At 48.4% G+C, this 18,739-nt stretch overlaps 1 protein-coding gene across 1 annotated transcript in view; it reads right to left on the reverse strand.

Moving 5' to 3' along the window:
- MYRFL (myelin regulatory factor like) overlaps positions 1-18,739 on the reverse strand; it is a 93,663-nt gene that overhangs the window by 34,359 nt on the left and 40,565 nt on the right. The window contains 3 exon segments of the mRNA XM_058557637.1: positions 7,222-7,331; positions 8,099-8,207; positions 14,457-14,657. Of these exon segments, the coding sequence (XP_058413620.1) occupies positions 7,222-7,331; positions 8,099-8,207; positions 14,457-14,657 (420 nt within the window).

Genomic DNA, 18,739 nt, shown 5'->3' on the forward strand with positions numbered 1-18,739 from the left:
CCTTGTAGAATGTCGGGAAGTGTTCCATCTTCCTCTATTTTCTGGCATAGTTTGAGAAGGACAGGTATTAAGTCTTCTTTGAATGTTTGGTAAAATTCTCCAGAGAAGCCATCTGGTCCTGGACTTTTATTTTTTGGGGGGTTTTTGATTACTGTTTCAATCTCTTTACTTGTGATTGGTCTATTCAGGTTCTCTATTTCTTCTTGATTCAGTTTTGGGAGGTTGTATGAGTCTAGGAATTTATCCATTTCTTCTAGATTGTCCAATTTGATGGCATATAGTTTTTCATAGTATTCTCTTATAATCCTTTGTATTTCTGTGGTAGCTGTTATAATTTCTCCTCTTTCATTTCTAATTTTATTTGAGCCTTCTCTCTTTTTTTCTCAGTGAGTCTGGCTAAGGGTTTGTCAATTTTGTTTATCTTCTCAAAGAACCAGCTCTTTGTTTCATTGATCCTTTCTACTGTTTGTTTGTTTGTTTGTTTTTAATTATAGGTTGTGTTTTATTTATTTATTTATTTATTTATTTTTTGTGAGGAAGATCAGCCCTGAGCTAACATCTGTGCTAATCCTCCTCTTTTTGCTGTGGAAGACGGGCTCTGAGCTAACATCTATTGCCAATCCTCCTCCTTTGTTTTCCCCAAAGCCCCAGTAGATAGTTGTATGTCATAGTTGCACATCCTTCTAGTTGCTGTATGTGGGACGCGGCCTCAGAACAGCCGGAGAAGTGGTGCGTCGGTGTGCGCCCGGGATCCGAACCCCAGGCCACCAGTAGCAGAGTGCACACACTTAACCGCTAAGCCACAGGTCAGGCCCTCTACTGTTTTTTTGATTTCCATTTCATTTATTTCTTCTCTGATTTTTATTATTTCCCTCCTTCTGCTGACTTTAGGCTTTGTTTGTTCTTCTTTTTCTAATTCTGTTAGGCGTAGCTTGAGGTTGCTTATTTGGGCTTTTTCTTGTTTGTTAAGGTGGGCCTGTATTGCTATGAGTTTCCCTCTCAGGACTGCTTTTGCTGCATCCCATATGAGTTGGCATGGTGTATTTCCATTTTCATTTGTCTCCAGATATGATCTGATTTCTCCTTTAATTTCATCAACGATCCACTGGTTGTTTAGTAGCATGTTGTTGAGTCTCCACAGCTTTGTCACTTTCCCAGTATTCTCCTTGTAGTTGATTTCTAGCTTCATGGTATTTTGGTCTGAAAAGATGCTTGTTATGATTTCAATCTTCTTAAATTTATATAAGCATGCCTTGTTTCCCAACATATGGTTTATTCTTGAGAATGTTCCATGCACGCTTGAGAAGAATGAGTAATCTGCTGTGTTTGGATGGAGTGCTCTACATATATCTGTTAAGTCCATCTCATCAAGTTTTTCACTTAAGTCCATTATTGCCTTATTGATTTTCTGTCTGGATGATCTGTTCACTGATGAGAGGGGGATGTTAAGATCCCCTATTATTATTGTGTTGTTGTTAATATCTCCTTTTAGATTTGTTAATAATTGCTTTACGTACTTTGGTGTTCCCATATTGGGTGCATATATATTTAAAAGGGATATGTCTTGGGGTTCAGCTCGGTGGTGCAAGAGGTTAAGTGAGTGTGCTCCACCTCAGCGGCCCAGGGTTCGCAGGTTCGGATCCCGGGCAAGCACCAACATGCTGTGCTGTGGTGGCGTCCCATATAAAGTAGAGAAAGGTGGACACGGATATTAGCTCAGGGCCAATCTTCCTCAAGAACAAAAAGGGGAGGATCGGCATTGGATGTTAGCTCAGGGCTAGTCCTCCTCACAGTCTTCATGGTGGAATATCCCTTTTATCATTATATATTGCCCCTCTTTGTCTCTCATTACCTGTTTTATCTTGAAGTCAACTTTGTCTGATATAAGTATGGCAACACCTGCTTTCTTTTGTTTGCCATTAGCTTGGAGTATTGTCTTCCATCCTTTCACTCTGAGCCTGTGTTTGTCTTTAGAGCTGAGATGTGTTTCCTCGAGGAAACACATGGATTTTTTAATCCATCCCACCACTCTGTGTCTTTTATGTGTGTGTGTGTGAGGAAGATCAGCCCTAAGCTAACATCTGCCAATCCTCCTCTTTTATTGCTGAGGAAGACTGGCCCTGGGCTAACATCCATGCCCATCTTCCTCCACTTTACATGGGATGCCGCCACAGCATGGCCTGACAAGTGGTGTGTCAGTGCGCACCTGGGATCCGAACTGGCGATCCCCAGGCCATGGCAGCGGAGCGTGCGCACTTAAATGCTTGTGCCACCGGGCCGGCCCCAACTCTGTGTCTTTTGATTGGAGAGTTCAGTCCATTTACATTTAGGGTAATTATTGATATATGGGGGCTTGTTGTTGTTATTTGATCGCTCTTTTTCCCGTTCTTTTGCATTTCTTTTGTTTCTCATCCCATGTGTTTCGGACTACCAATTCAGTTTGGTAGTTCTGTATGGGGGTTCTCTTAGTTTTCTCTTTCTTTATCGTGTGTGATTCTGTTCTGATTATTTGGTTAGTGGTTACCATGAGGTTTGTATTAAAAAATCTCGTGGATGTGATAGTCCTTTGATGGCCTCTTATTCCTTTAGGCTAAGTTGATTCGATCCCTCTCCTCTTCCCCTTCTAAGTTATCATTGTCATATCGTATTCCTTCTTGTGTTGTGAGTTCGTGTTTAACATGATGAGGTTATATTTATGCTTGGTGCTTACCTTCCCTTGATCTTTGGTTTTATAATTAAGTGTTTGCTAATCTATTTTGATAGAGGACTGCAATTTTTCTGGTTTTGTTGACCTATTTTCCTCCTTGTTCAAAACTTTGAATCCCCGTTCTCTTTTTTTCCTCAGGGATGAGGGCCTTCTTGAGCACTTCTTGTAGTGGGGGTCTTGTGGCAATGAACTCCCTTAGCTTTTGTTATCTGGGATAGTTATTATTTCTCCATCATATCTGAAGGATATTTTCGCTGGATAGAGTATTCTTGGCTGAAAGTTTTTGTCCTTCAGAATTTTGACTATATCGTTCACTCTCTCCTAGCCTGTAAAATTTCTGTCAAGAAATCGGCTGAGAGCCTGATAGGAAATCCTTGGTATGTTATTTTTTTTTTTGTCTAGCTGCCCTTAATATTTTTTCTTTGTCATTGATTTTTGCCAGCTTTACTACTATATGCCTTGGAGAGGGTCTTTTCGTGTTGATATGTTTAGGAGATCTATTTCATTCACTGGCATTTCCTTCCCCAGGATTGGGAAGCTCTCAGCTATTATTTCTTTGAACAAGTTCTCTGATCCTTTTCCCCTCTCTTCTCCCTCTGGAATACCTATAATCCTATGTTGGATTTCCTAATTGAGTCGGATATTTCTCGGAGAGTTTCTTCATTTCTTTTTAGTCTTAGTTCTCTTTCTTCCTCCATTTGGAGCATTTCTGCATTGCTGTCCTCAATATTGATAATTCTTTCCTCCATATTGTCAGCTCTGATGCTTAAGGCTTCCAGATTTGTCTTTGTCTCCTCTACTGTGCTTTTCATCTCTAAGATTTCTGATTTTTTTTTTTTATAGTTTCAATCTCTTTTGTGAAGAAACTCCTGAATTCACTGAATTGTCTGTCTGTGTTTTCTTGTATTTCATTAAGCTTTTTTATCATGGCTATTTTGAATTCTCTATCGTTAAAGTTATACATTTCTGTGCTTTCCAGTTTAACTTCTGGGTGCTTGTCATTTTCCTTTTGGTTGGGAGATTTAATGTATTTTTGCAAAGTGCTTGTTCGTGTTGGCTTACTTTTCCTCATAATGAAAATATATGGTTGCAGTTTCCTCTTGCTGCCACTGGGTGGGGGTCAAGGGCTGTGTATTCTGGCCCACCTCAGTCCATGGGCACTCTGGTCGGCCCCTGGCTGATCTGAGGCGTGGCTGAGTGGAGGCGGCTGTGGGGGAAGTGTGGAAACAGCTGGAGCTGGAGCGTGGGAACAGCTGGGACTGGAGCACAGCTAGGCCGAAGCAGCCGGGGCTCAGGTGTGTGTGGGTTGAAGCAGCTGCTGCTGAAGTGGCGCTGGGCCAAAGAAGCAGGAGCTGGAATGCGCTGGGCAGGAGAAGCTGGAACTGGAGTGTGCTGGGCCAAAGAAGGAAGAGCTGGAGCACCACTGGGCCAAAGAAGCTGGGACTGGATTGTGCTGGGCCAAAGTTGCTGGAGCCAAGTCAGCTGGAGCCTGAGCACAGGCCAAGTCAAAGAAGCTGGAGCTGGGGGGCAGGGGAGAGCGCTCAAGCCAAAGGAGTTGGGGGCAGGCACGGTCCAGCCAAAGGAGCTGGGGCTATGGCAAGGTGGAGCAGGGGAAGCTGGGGCTGTGGCTTGGTGGGGCTTGAGCTGCCACTGCCTCTGGTGTGGGGGCACAGGCTCACCCCGCTGCTGGTCAGGCCTGGGCACCTGGGGGCCACTGCCTGTGGAGGTGGGGTGCGGTCACACTACCCCTGCTGGTGGGGCCTGGGTGCCAGGGGACCGCTGCCTCTGGGGACGGGGCTGAGCTGAAGCGCCGCTGTGTTGAAGCGCCACTCAGGCGGGCCGGGTGGGGGAGGGGTGCTTACTTTCTCCTCCCCCGTCTCAGAGGTTTGTCACCTCGCTCTTGCTCTCTGCTCTCCTGAGGGGCCAGCTTGTTGAAACTACCCTCGCAACAGTTCCACTCCCTCTGTAGGGGCATCCCCTCGGGCTGTGAGGGGTCTTGGAGAGCACTGGTTTTCACGCAGCGAGCCGCCCCTCCCCATCCTCTGAGAGCCACGTGGTCTCAGTCTCTGGGTTGCAGTCCTTGGGGAAGGAAGGGAGCTCCTCTTACCTCCTTCCACTTCCTCTGGGGATTCCAGCACCTCAGTCCTTGGGTGTATGGCTGCCTGGGTGCCTCAGACGTCCCCTGTGTTGTGTGAATAGCTTCTGTTGGAATCTGAATGTCCTTTTTGTTGTGTCTTAGAGGGGGAGAGTTCAGTGGGGGAAGCTCACTCTGTCATGAGGCTGACGTCACTCCCACACCTCACTTGTTTTACCATTAACAAAGAGCAGGAACCACAGGAGCCATGTTCCCTGAGTTCTTAACAAGAAAAGGTAAAGGAGATGTTCTGGAAGAACTTATAATGTGAAGGAGGGATAGTCCACAGCGCTGAGGACTAAACCAGCAATAGAAGTCTGTCCTCAGAAGTGAGCCCAAGGAGAGGGCCAGCCTCACGGTGTGGAGGTAGATGTTCGCCCGGTTCTGTACAGGAGGGTGGCCTGAGTGACGCTCCACAGATGGTGTCACCACAAGGCCCTGTTACCAAGAGAATCGAACTGTTCCCTTCGGGACTCCTCTCAGTTCACTTGTTGACAAACTGGATGCTGCTCTGGTGTGATTGCTCCTCAGGTGATAGGAGAATCTGGCTGCCCCGAACAGGAATGCCACCCCTTGCTTTCCCAGCTCTGTGCTTGCCTTCCTGGGAATGATCTTGGGTTGTAGCCTCTTCTGGGGGAAGTGAGGGCAGCCCTCAGAACCCCTGTTGCTAATAATCCCACCTGTCCCCATTCAACTCAACTGGCAATGGGAAGATACTGGGCCAGAGGGAGAACTAATTATTTTGCTGAACAGTGACAGTCATAAGGCCCAGGGCAGGTGTTACCCACACAGAAAACACAGAAATCTCTTTCCCGAGTGTTCTAGGGGAGGGCCACGGCCAGAGTAATAGAGCTGCTACCAGAGGAGTAACCCCAAGAGCCCACCCTGGCAGTCTGGTGACACTCCCAAGGCTGTACCCTGAGCCTGACAGCTGTGCCTATGCTCTTTTCACTCACCCCCAGAAACTTATGAAAATGCAAGAAAGTGAGGGTGACTTTACTACACGAATATCTCTGAATATATTTTAAGTAAATTATATGGAAACTTCAGTTCTTTATTAAAAATAAATTTCTCATGATACATCTCTCGACTATAGCGATAGCCTAGGTCTGGGAGAGAGACCAGAGAATTTCTTCTATCAAGGTTGTGGTCCTGGGAAGCAGGAGGAAGTAACTGACTTCTGCCCCTTGGCCCTTGCAACCCAGGGCTGAGCAGGCCATCCAGACCCCGATATTAAGTATTAGTTGTCTGAGAGCTTATAGGTGGAAGACTGTGGACGGGCCTAACATGAAAATGCACCCTCCACCTTGCTCTCCAAGTGTGGCTTGCTGACCAGCAGGATTGGCAAAGTTGACATCACCTGGGGGCTGGTTAGAAATGCAGTGTCTCGGGTCTCACTCCATTCTTGCCGAATCGCAATCTGCATTTTAATAAGACCCCCAGTGATTCATGTCCACTGTGAAGTTTGGGGAGCACTGCCCCATGAACTGACAAACTACAAATTAGTCCCCACTCCGACATCTCTCCAACTGCTGCCAAGTCCCACGTCAGTCCATCTTCCCTCCCAGCATTGAAGATAATAATGCAACATAAAGCAAATCAGCGGCAGAGTGAATGTGCAAGCCTCGCAAAAGATGCAGGACTTCACAGAATTAACAGATGTGATCTCGGAGAACCACTCAAATCACATACAAAGCCTTGGCAAGTGAGGGGACGGCAGCTGCGGACCCCTCACAGGTGGAAAGGAGCCAGTCCAAGACATTCTTTCCAGAGAGAATGATCTGAATATCAAAGAACTAAGCCTAGCCCTTGGGGAAAATGGGGAGTCTCACAAATATATTTGTAAAAATGACCCACTTTATGACTGCACCCTGAAAGTCAAACAGACAATTTTGTTGAGAAACTATGCTCCAAAAAAACATCAACACTTCATCCAGTTTTCAATCATCCAAGGACGAGCACATTGTTTTAATTATAACTTAGATAATAGGATGTGAGATAAATTACACTGTCATAAGTTTTAGTTCCATTTTTCAGGACAAAGTCTAATGAAAACGTGTCACTGTTTCTTGTGATGCTCAGTCCTGGTTTCAAGCACCCTTGGGCCACATGGCCTCTCCCAGGGCCAGTTCCCCCACAGTGAGACCCGCTGAACTCCGATGCTCGCTGCAGCACACTCCTTTCTCCTTTTCCCTTATGGGACCTCTTTTTGGTACCAGTCACCAGTGTGGGATCATTGATACCAACTTACTCCACAGTCTGCTGAAGAGTTCTTTTACCGTCCCGTCTCCTGGCTGGACGTTCCCGGCATGGGGACGCCACGGAAGGCATCCACCCGCGGGGGCCCAGCTCTGGGCAAAGTCTCCCCAGTGGTGGTTACCTTATCGACCATGAGGAAGCTCTCCAGCCTCTCTCCGTTTTCACAGGTGACGGTGCCAACCTCTCTGACGGCTCCAGGCAGGATCTCTCGCACCTCCTGGGCAATCATTCCTTGACACAAAACACCCCATAGGTTTAGTCAGGAAAAGACCTTTCTGGAGAAAATCCCCCCAGGCCTAATCAGAACGGACCACCGACAGCCACCCGGACACCTTGCAAGTACATGCTTATCCCTCCTCATCTTTTGCTTTGATCTATGATGCATTTGAAGCAAAGAAGGAATTGTGAGCCAACAGCCACTTGGGATTAAAAATGAGAGGGTCGTTTTCTCCAGTTTTCCTTGAGACTCTGGGCCGCACATTGGGAGGGCCTAGTGAATACCCTGGAATCCCTGTGCATAGACGTAGGGCAGGCGCTGGCTTCATTTCCTTTCTTTTCCTGAGGATGGCTTTGAAACTGTCCCTCTGTCTGTAGGATTCCTGCCTTGGAGCATGAACACCACTTGACCCCTGCTCTGACCTCGACCCACCTCCCCTGCCACTGCTCGCTCCGTCCCATGACTGTCCTGTGCTGCTCCTCATACAATCTGAGCTGTCGTCGGCCCCTTGACCCTCATTCTGTGAGCAGGAGGCCTCCAGTGAAGAGAAACAGTACGTTCCAAATACTCCACCAGGACTCGGGGTGCAGGGGTGGGGCGGGGGGTTGAGTGGAGATGACATAGGAATTTCTTCAACTTTTCTGTTCTAGTGATGACAGGTTTCACAGAGGACGACTTAGAGCAACAAGATGTTGACAAATGCCACAGCACGCAGCCTCCAGAGAAATTAAAGTTTTAAGAGTTGACAATGCAAAATTAAAAAGGGAATTTGTGTGCGTACCTGTTTGATGGGCAGCGTCTATTCCCATCGCAGACGCGAATTCAGGTTTGTAGTCGTATTCGACAATCCTCATCTGGGCTATTCTCCTCAGCTGTTCGTTCGTGTCAACCTGATTTAATTAAAAAGAGCACGTTTCACCCCTTCAATGTTTGCTGCTCAAGTCAATACCTGGCATGATGGAGAGAGATGAGGAATGTTGACACGGGGCTGCCCTTCCTCTTGCCCAAACTATTGTAAGAGAAACCTAGGTTCTTCTCCTCAGAGAAGCCCAAGTTTCAAGGTTCGTGTTGTGACTTCCATCCTCTGACTTATAAACGAGCCAGAGTTTTCACGTCCACATGACAGGGCAAAGCCCCTGGTTCCCTGCTCCCGCCTCACTTCCCTCCTCTGAGACGTGCACCCTCCTGAGGACGGGCGCGGCTGTGCAGGATGGCACGGCATCACCTCTCAGTGAACATGCAGTATGAACCCCAAACAAACACGGGTCAACCTCGTATTTACAAACTGGCAACGCAGTGCCGAGTTCAAGTAACAGCCTCTGAGGCCTGGATGTGATCCTATATCACCGAGTTGCTTTTGGACGTTTTCTGGAGAAAATTTCTTCAAGTAGCAGATCGCCCACCTGCTGGACCTTCAGGACCCTCCCCACCCACAGATGGCCTCTCTCCGGGCCGCCTCGTCAGTGACGGTACCCTGCTCTGAGCTCGCCGCTCCTGCAGGTTGCTAAAGGCATTCCCAACTGTCACTGCAAATTCCTCAAAGAAATTTCACTGGGCCCCAGCAAAATGACGACAATGATGACAACAGAATGGACTTTTCCTAAAGCTTAATGTGTTTGATTCGGATCCTCCTTTGGGTTTTGTTGTTATGAACTGAGGGTAGAGCAGGACCTGTTTTCTTTAAGGACCTTATTCAACAAGTACGAGGTTGGCAGCCCTGTGTGGGCTCCTTACATTTTCCTTTAGAACACAGGTAGATTATGACACCATGGTCTCCTGGTGATTAAAGTTATACCGTCCAGACATTCACCCATGTGTTAGAGCAACCCCACAACGCTTTGCTGTGGGTGTTTTAAGAAAACCCCTGCCACGGCCCTCAGCCCTGCCTTGACCCACGCGTCAGGTGAGCAGGAGAGCTCCTCCACGTCAGTAGAGGCCCCCTGTCCTGCACCAGCTCGGCTGGCCGCCAAAGGCTGCGGCTTGACACTGAACTGGCTGAATGGACTAGCTTTCCTTCAGGTATTTGCGGGGGGAATAATTTTGTGCTCACTGTTGTTTTGTAACTGCTGTTATAGAAAGCTTGGTTCAGTTCATTCATTCATAGTTTTATTTAAGTAACATTCACCAATCACCTTCAACACTCTATGCATGTCACTGGGTGTCGGGACTTGAAAAATGACCACCTTTTGAGAGTTTGTGGTCTAGACAGGAAGGCAGACTCACCACATAAGTTTATCTTACTATGAGAGAAACGCAGGTGATGAGGGGATACGAAGAGAGTCGCGGCAGCTCCAGGGGGGTGTCTGAAGTATCCTAGGGGGGCATAAAGGGAGCTTCCTAGGGACTGTGATCCCACGTCAGTCCTCAAACTCTCCCCGCCTTTCGCTCAGGGCCTGGCTCTGGCATTTTCTCTGCCTCAGAAGCTCTTCCCCTCTTGCCTGCCTCCTGCCTCCTCCTCCCCCAGGTGGGGGAAGCGGGTGAGACCAAGACGGGGACGCCAGGCAGAGAGAACGGGCCGAGTCCCGAGGCAGCAAATCCCCTGAGTGGTGTCTGTACAACGTCGGCAGTGTGGCGTTTCTGGGCTGTGAGGGCTGAGGCGAGAGCAGGAGGCCCTGCAGGCCATGCGAGGAAGGAACGGTCACCATCGCACACTGCCCGTGTGCCTTGCTCACTGAGAACTCCTCCGTTCAGTCGACATATTTAATGAGCAGCTGCTGTGTGCTAGACACCATCCCGGGCACCGGAGCCTCCCTGAGCAGACCATATGTGGAGCTGAAATTTTAGTGAAAGTTCCACTCCCGAGGGCAAGGCCTCTGTCTCACGCATCTCAGGACCTGCACGGCGCCCAGCAGGGTGTCTGACAGGTAACAGCACCCGAAACCTTCGAGGAAGGAAAGAAGGAATGAAAGAAACAACGTGGGGAAATGGCCGAACAGACCCTGACAGTGACAGAATTGAGGACAGGGGTCAGTCAGGAGCCAGCCTGGCCTGGCCTTGCACCAGCCAGGCCCTGCCCAGGCCCCCATTCCCTGTGCCCTTGGGCGTCCTGCCTCCTTCTCATTATCCCCTTGGTTCCTGCATGAGCCCCCAGTGGAGGCCAAGGAGCAGGCAACGTTGGCTCCTTCGCTGCAGATGGAAAGCAGAGGAGGGCGTGCCCTCCCACAGGCTGTCTGGGCTATACGGAGGGAAAGGACCCTGGTGTCTAAGTTGGATCCTTGAATGCATCCTCCCCAGAGACATATTGCTACACACAACTATTAGGTCCTAGTATTATGACTGTAGATTTGGGGCCAAAGGAGTTTTTGAGGGTGGCTTGGGGCTCCATCACCTTCTATAATACAGTTTCTCTAAGAGCATGCTCCTCTGTTTCTAATACTGGCTGTAGACTTGCCTGGAGAAAACATAACCACCTATATTGCACGTCCCTGTGCCTACACCTGGCCTCCAGAAGACCCTGGAGGTAGGGCTGCGCCTTGGAAGCCTCGACCAGGAGCTGCAGGCCGGCACTTGACGCCACGTGTTGCTCATCAGTGTGTGTTGAGTGAGAAGCTGGAAACTGGGCTCGGAGTCTGAGTGGATCTTGCCCACAGCAGTCTTGGAAAGTTTTGACCATGAATGCAAATGGCTGTCCCCATCAAGCTCCCGCACGCTCAAGGTTTCTGTATCACTAACTCAAGAATCGCACCACAGAGAAGACTCGCGAGGCGGCGGGACTGCGCTTTGTTCAGGGAGGGACATCTCCTCATCCGTCCTCTCCCTGCGCCCACAGCCCGACTCTCAGTGTCGCTGCAGGAGCAGCTGAGTGACACCTGCGTTTGGCTCGTGGCCCTGAGGGCAGACTCTGCCATCTGACTTTCTCGAGCCCTCACTTTTGTCTGTAACTCTCGCACTGCTGGTTCGGTGGGGAGAAAACAGGACAGTCTCTGAGCATTTCATCTTGACTGACTTCTTTTCAGGCTTGTAATCCTTTCCAGCCTTCACCGCAGAGTGGACGGAAGCACTCAACTTTCCACTTCCTCATGTTTTGGCATGACATGGACGTTCTTCACGCCCGTTTGGTTCCAGCACCTCCTTTCCACCCTGATTTGGCTCATTTCCATTGTTAGAGGAACATTCCCCTGCGTTTCCCCTGTAGCCATGTCAGGAGACACAAGGCTGCCGTCTGCGTAAGTCAAGCTGCTACCACTCAGGCCGACCTTGTTTTCCCGGGGCTCCAGTTGCAGGGGTGTCAATCTCATCCGCTTTAGCTTCTCTGTGTCCTGGATGAGTGTCCAGATGAGCACCAGAGATCTCCCCCAGGACTCTATGCAGAGCGCTGCTGTGCTTAGTAACCACAAAGCAACCCACGCCGCCATGAGTGAGGAGACAGAGCCAGCCCAGGCAGCACCTGTGTTCCTTGTCCCCCTCACAGTACTGGGCAACATGTCTGGACCAAACGTTTTGCAACAGCTCGCCCAGGATCCTGCTTCAGTCACCATGCATCATTAAAGATAAGAAACTGCCTCCAGTCCTGTGCTCACAATCAGATCAACCAAAGGTCTGCTTCCCAGCACATTTGGAAGAACGTCTCTCTCTTTTTCTTTTTTTTTTTTTTTTGGTGAGGAAGACCAGCCCTGAGCTAACATCTGATGTCAATCCTCCTCTTTTTTTTTTTTTTTTGCTGAAGAAGATTGGCCCTTGGCTCACATCCATGCCCATCTTCCTCTACTTTATATGGGACACAGCCACAGCATGGCTTGACAAGCAGTGCATAAGTCTGCACCCAGGATCTGAACCTGCGAACTCCAGGCCTCCGAAGCAGAGTGCGCGCACTTAACCACTGTGCCACTGGGCTGGCCCGACGGCTCTCTTTTTAAAAGCTGAAAAACTGAGTCACAGCGAGGAGAAGATGAAGTTCACACATCTCTCAGCACCATCGTCAACATCTCCATCGTCTCTCTGGTCTGTAATCAATGGCGAATGGGATAGACATGATTTCTAGAAACATGTATTTCATAAGTGTGGATAGACTTGTTGAGAGCAAATGTATTAATATGAAATAATTTAATAAATAAGTTACATACAATTTTCATTTTTGTGTGTGTGTGTGAGGAGATCAGCCCTGTGCTAACATCTGCCAATCCTCCTCTTTTTTTGCCGAGGAAGAAAAAAATCCTCCTCTTTTGTGGCCCTGGGCTAACATCCGTGCCCATCTTCCTCCACTTTATATGGGACGCCACCACAGCACGGCTTGCCAAGCAGTGCATCGGTGCGCACCCAGGATCCAAATCGGCGAACCCTGAGCCGCTGCAGCAGAGCTTGCACACTTAACTGCTTGCACCACCGGGCTGGCCCCAATTTTCATTTTTTACAAGTAAATAATAATAATATCTATTTGCTTAGCCTTGTACAGCTGAAAAATGCTTCACATATATGAGCTTAGAAAAAGCCCTTCACACAAGTAAAATGAACGTGAGCATCCCTGTTCACAGAGCAGTAAACAGGAGCATAGATCATCTCTGGGCTGAAGCTCCTGGGCCAGTGGTTGTCAGAATCAGACCCGGAATGCTAGCTCTCCCCCACAGACCAGGCTTCTCTTTATCCCCACCTGGTACTGTGAGCTGCAAGGGGATCAGGAATTCCACGGGTAGAGCCTGGATAGGGCAGCTCTTCACTTTATGCAGAAGGCTCCCTGGAAGGGACTGGAGAAGGTCTAGGGAAGCTTGTTATTTTAAGACTATACCTTTTCTTCAAACAAGGTGCGCCATTTGAAGACGTTTGGTAAATGATGTTCTGGGGAAAGACTGGAGGGAGCAGAGGGCTTGTTGTCTTCCATGTCATTAAGACAGGACCTGGCGGGGAATTGTACACCAACTGCAGAATAAGTCTGAGCTGGTGTGATCTGAACCATCTCTAAAATGCAGAGGCCACTGTCTAGGGCCGGGACCTGGAAACGCTTGTCAGCACTGTCTAGTCCTGAGTCCCATCCGCTAGAAGTCACAGCTCTCCTAACGCGAACCGTGGCTTCACCATTGGTGTACAAGTCTACAATTACAACCATTCTCTGGAATTCTCTCAGCAAACGAGGACATTCCTTGGCCGGTTTAGAAAAACCAGTGCAGATTTGCACTGGGAAACGAATGCAGCCTGGAAGAATGGCCAAGCATTTACAGATTAAGTCTCCTGTTAACTAAAAACAAGTAAGGAAAGGAGGTTTAAAAACACCCTTCTGCCACAGCCTCAGAAATGCTTCCAGGAGAAGCAAGGAGAGAGCAGGCGGGCAGGTGGCAGCAGCAGCGAAGGGAACAGAATTAAATGGTAGAAGAGCCTGGACCAGGGGCGACCTGGTACCTTCATCCGAACCCCTTAGGGTGCAGTTGCAACTTTCTAAGACAATTCAGGACTTACTTCCTCAATGGGTTAAAAAAATATAAGACTCGGTGGGGTCAGGCAGAGAGGCATCATTTCCATCTTAGAGATGGAGACAGCGAGTTTTGGCGAGGTTAAGAGTTTTATCCGAGGTCACGTTACTGGGGCAAGCCCCAAACCGAGGAGCAGCCTCCTGATTTCTAGGCCTGATTTCTGATTTCCACTAGGCGGCTGCCTCTCCACGCAGGGAAAAGGTCTTGATGGGAAGCTTGGGCGGTGGGACTGACCGAGGGCCCAACTGAGGAGGAGGAACTTCTCTAGCTGCTCCTCAGAGAAAGAGGATGAAGGGGAAGACAACGGCTGGCAGGGCTGGTCCAGGGACTCAGGGAGGAAGAGGCTGGAGAGGCCCAGGACAGTGCTCGGACGGTGAGCAGGGAGATGGAAACTTGGAGCTGGGAAGGAGAGGCGAGCTCCAGCGGATGACAGCGCGTGGAAGGAAGCGCGACGGCCTGCGGCAGATAAGTCAGAGGCTTCCTGCTGGCGAAGCCGGCGCCCTGCTGTCATTGCCCCTGCTCCTGTCTGGTAAACCCCTTCTCCGGGGCAGGAACCGCTGCGCAGTTTCAGTAGACATGCCGAACGGCCGCAGCACTCATAACTGCTCAGCACTACGTTCGGCTCACACCACGGGTGACACGCAGAGACGCCCTGAGCCCGGCGCGTGGGAGGCCAGGAGCGCCCGGCGCGCCCGGCCCAGGTGTCAGCGGCGGTGCCCGAGGCCTGCCCGCGCTCACCTCCTGCACGTTCCGCTTTGCGCGGCTGTCGGAAGGACGCAAAATCGTCCCCATCACTTTCGCGTTGCCACAGACCACCAGGGCTTCATCTGGGGCATCTGTGTTTATTCCCACTCGCCCACGGCAGACGACAGCCTCTGGAGCTTGTCCTTGCTGCCACAATGCAGCACTGTCATTTTCAAACTGCCCAGGGTTAGAGGCCTGGAAAAGAGACATACATGTATCACAGTTCAAGTTACAGTAGCAGGAAGAGAGGATCGCTTTATTCCTCAGAGCAAAGGAGCACAGTACATTATCTGAGCCTTTCCCTGCGAGTCACATGTTGGACGAGACATTCTGACTTATCCAAATTACTCTGTGGCCCAGGAGAGCCAGGGTCCCCCTGACTGCTTTGCCCCCTGAGTGCACCTTGGTTTGGACCATCCAGCCTCTATCGAATCTATCCGGAACTGCGAATGTGTCGGTTACACCGAGTGGATGATAAGGAAGAAGAAGATACTTCAAAATGACTATTTTTGCAGGGATAATAATAGTAATAATAATAATAATTTAAAACCAGAACATTATATCAGAAAATAATACAAATTTATTAAAGCTCAGATAAATAAAAATACCTTGCGTTTAACTAGCCCTTTTATAGTTTCAAAACACTTTCTTATTTATGATTGCATACACAATTGACAAGCAAAGGGCCATGCAAGTACATTTAACACACCTCAGCTATTCCCTGAGCACAGATGGCGCTGAAGGGAACAACACAGATACACTGGTTGTGTGCTGCTCACACCCCCGTCCCATGGGGTCTGCACGACTGTCCCGGTGTTACTGATGCTGAGACTGAAACGATACACAAACTGCCCACGGCCACGAAGCTAGTGAGCTCTGGAGCTGGAATTATACTTCCTCCGATTATTAAATAATGATTCCAACTTTGCCTTTTTGTGCCTGGACGTAGCCATGGCCGAATGTGATCTTCAAAGGAGATCCCAGTGAAACCACTAGGCTAGACACATTTCTGGAGATTTTACTTTTGAATAAAATTCTCTGCTGAAGAACTTTCCGCCGTACTGCCTTCCCTCCTCCCCACATCCCCGCAGCCTCGGACCGTACTTTCAAGTGTCTTCAAGGAGGGATCTCTGAATCCTTCACAACCCTCACAACAAAATTAATTTGTTTTTAAAATTCTGACCTATTCTTCTAAAGCTGATTTTTGTGTGTTTGAGGCAGGTTCTCACAAATTCAGACAAACAGTGAGGATTCTGACCATCTAAAAGTCGGCACTAAGGCAAAGTCTTCCCTTCCCTTCCTGGCGTACAGGAGACGTTGCCAACGCAGCACCTGATGTGCATAGATTATCTCTGAATTAACACTCAGAAAACCAACAGCATGGTTTCCTCCAGGACGGGGACTGGGAGACACAGAAACCGGGGTATTCACTCTTTACTCTCCTGGTGTTATTTGAATGTTTTTTACCACGTGCATGTGTTACCAATGTAAAACAACAATTAAAAGAGTTTAGCTCTTAGTTTGGGTTCAGTTGAAGAACTTTCAGTGTCCTCCACTTCCTGTTTCGTTTCTACCTGTCTGAACCTGGAGCTGCTTGGAAGACTCTGACACTGACACCTGATAGACGAGAGCAGCGGGAGAACATAAAGTAACAACTTTGAACACTATTTGGTGTGAATTCACTTGAACAAAGAGCTTTTCTCCAAGGTCCCTGGAGACCCTCGGCTGTGAATGGCAAATTGGCTTTGACTCAAATCCTTTTAGAGCGAGCCATCAGCTAAATCCAGAGGTACGCCCTATAAAATGCTGATGTATTTTGCTCCACTCTGAACATAATGAGCCGCTTCAAGGAAACAAAATAGGACAGTGATGGATTTTTTTTTCTTAATGAGCTTTGGGATAATTATTATCATATTGGTATCTTGATACTGGAACAGCAGACAGAAGTAGATTTAATTTCTTGGAACAATTGCAACCGTCTCACTTGGCTTTCATCAGATGAAAACTCACGTCCCTAAAATATGTTCAAATCATTTTGGAAAGGGCCACGATCTACAAGCTTCTAAATATACGGCCCCAAAGAGGAGTCCTCATCAGTGATGGGCAATGTTGGTATAAAATACGTGAGCTTCTTTCCCTTCTCTCATCTCTAGCATCTTAAGGTGTGAAAGCAAACTGTAATGGAATCACAGAAGAACTTTCTGGAATTATGAAGTTGTATTCGCATGTGGCCCAATAGGGGCTGATTGATATCAAACACCACAATGAATTAAAGTTTCTAAAATACTTTTATTATGTATCGCACAGCCTCCTATATTTAGGGAAGACCTGAACATTTTAGTCTATGTTATGACACAAACTGGCTGTGTGAGTTTGGGGCAGTCACTAAAGTTTTCTGTACCAGCTCTCTCCTCTGAAGGGTAAAGATAATAATGTCGTCTTTACCTATCTCACAGGGTTGTGGGAATTTCCTGAAATCATGTACACATGAACACTGCAAAAATGAGGAAGAACAGTCTTAAATTCATCCTCAGCACACTCGGCTGTGCATAGCAACCACTGTCCAACCTATAATCGCTTAATCTGCTCTCCTCAGCAACACACCTGCAGTTGCACAATTCTGGAGGACTGTCACAAAGATTACAGTGTCAGTGGCGCCCCCTGCAGGTGCTTGGAACAGGAAACAGCAATTAAGAGTAATTGGAGGCTAGCACTAAATTTGGAATGGAAAGCTGGAATTTCTTTGCTTTACCCTTGTTTGGGCTTCTGAAGCAGCAACCCAAGTGAGCATAACAGGAGAGCCTGAGCTGAGGAAGGCAGCTCGTAAGAAATCAATTTTTGTTCTTTTTGAAAGGGCTATGGAAAATGGGCCTAAAGATGCTCTCCACCAATGCTACTCAAAGTGTGGTCCACAGGCCGGCAGCATCAGCATCTCCTGGGAGCTTGTTAGCAATGCATGTTCTCGGGCATTTCCAACCTACTGATCAAAAACTGTGGGGGGACTCAGGTTTATGAGTCTTCACAAGCTCTCCAGGGGATTCTTTTTCTTGATAAAATTTAAGGACGACATGTACTTCTTTATACCAACTAACTTCCTGGATTACCCCTTCTGTACGTAGTGGGCACAAGGGTCTGTCGAATCCCAGCTGCAGAGGGAAACAGACATTGCTCCGCGCCTGATCCTTTGGGTAAATAAAAATTCATCTGAACTCCAGAAGGACTGTGTGTGTGTGTGCGCGCGCGCGTCCGCGCGCTAGGGGAGGGAAGGGCGTTTTGTGGTCAGAAATGGGCAGGAGCCAGTGGACATGGAGGTGGCACCTGGGATGACCCCGCTCCCCCGTCCCTTGCCATCCTTGCCTTATTTCTTCTGTCCTCCCTGCCCCTGGGTGTTGGTTCCCATCTCAGGGCAGTGTAGTCTGCAAGGCAACAAAGGAGGACTTCTTGGAGACATGCCCATTTCTGTTCTTCCAGAAAAGAAACTGGAATAATTTATTAGTTTTCAAAACTAGGAAACCCTGGTGCATCTTTGAAAGGCAGACAAAAGTAATCATCCCTCCTGCTTGCAACACAGCCCTCCACACCAGGTTTAATTACGTGTTTTTGAAGGAAAATGGAGCTGCAGGAAAGCCTAGGCATTAACAGGAGATCTGAAGGAACTCTGCTGGGGAATGCGCCCTAAAACAAAGACCTGGGAAATAAATCTGCTCTTTGGAGCAAAACTTAATTTCTATTAAATTGGTCAATTTACACTACAGGACTCTAATATGTTTCTAAAGCTGCTTTGATTGACAACCCAGATAACAGTCACTGGGTCCTACCCACCATTCTCTGCCACAGGGGAATTCTGACAGCTGGGTCTCCTCACTCCTGCGGAGGCCTGACTATCACCTGGTCTCGCCCTCACACAGTCACCTTTACACTGATCTCTGCTACGGGGAGGAACGATTCACAGGCCTCAAAATAAATATGGATGTGCTAAATGCAACTTGCAGTTCTCCATTTAGTGTGGTCAGGTCTTGTGACACCCTTAATTGTCAAATTCTTCTTCCTTCCTTCTGGAGCTCAAACTAACAGGCCCAGGCCACAGCCCATGAGGGCGCGTCTGGCTTTTCTGTAGAGTGTAGGCTGGGCTGCGCTCCGCTAACCCAAAATGCAGAGACCTGTGTGGAGCCTCTAGAGTCTTAGGGGCAGGAAATGTGTTCTGTGGACACCTCTAAAACTCACTGATTCAAACAATATCACCATTTCTGAAATTCAGTTTTTCTCTTGGTTGGTTT

The sequence above is a fragment of the Diceros bicornis genome, chromosome 17 (genome assembly GCF_020826845.1).
Source record: "Diceros bicornis minor isolate mBicDic1 chromosome 17, mDicBic1.mat.cur, whole genome shotgun sequence".
Classification (NCBI taxonomy): Eukaryota; Metazoa; Chordata; class Mammalia; order Perissodactyla; family Rhinocerotidae; genus Diceros; species Diceros bicornis.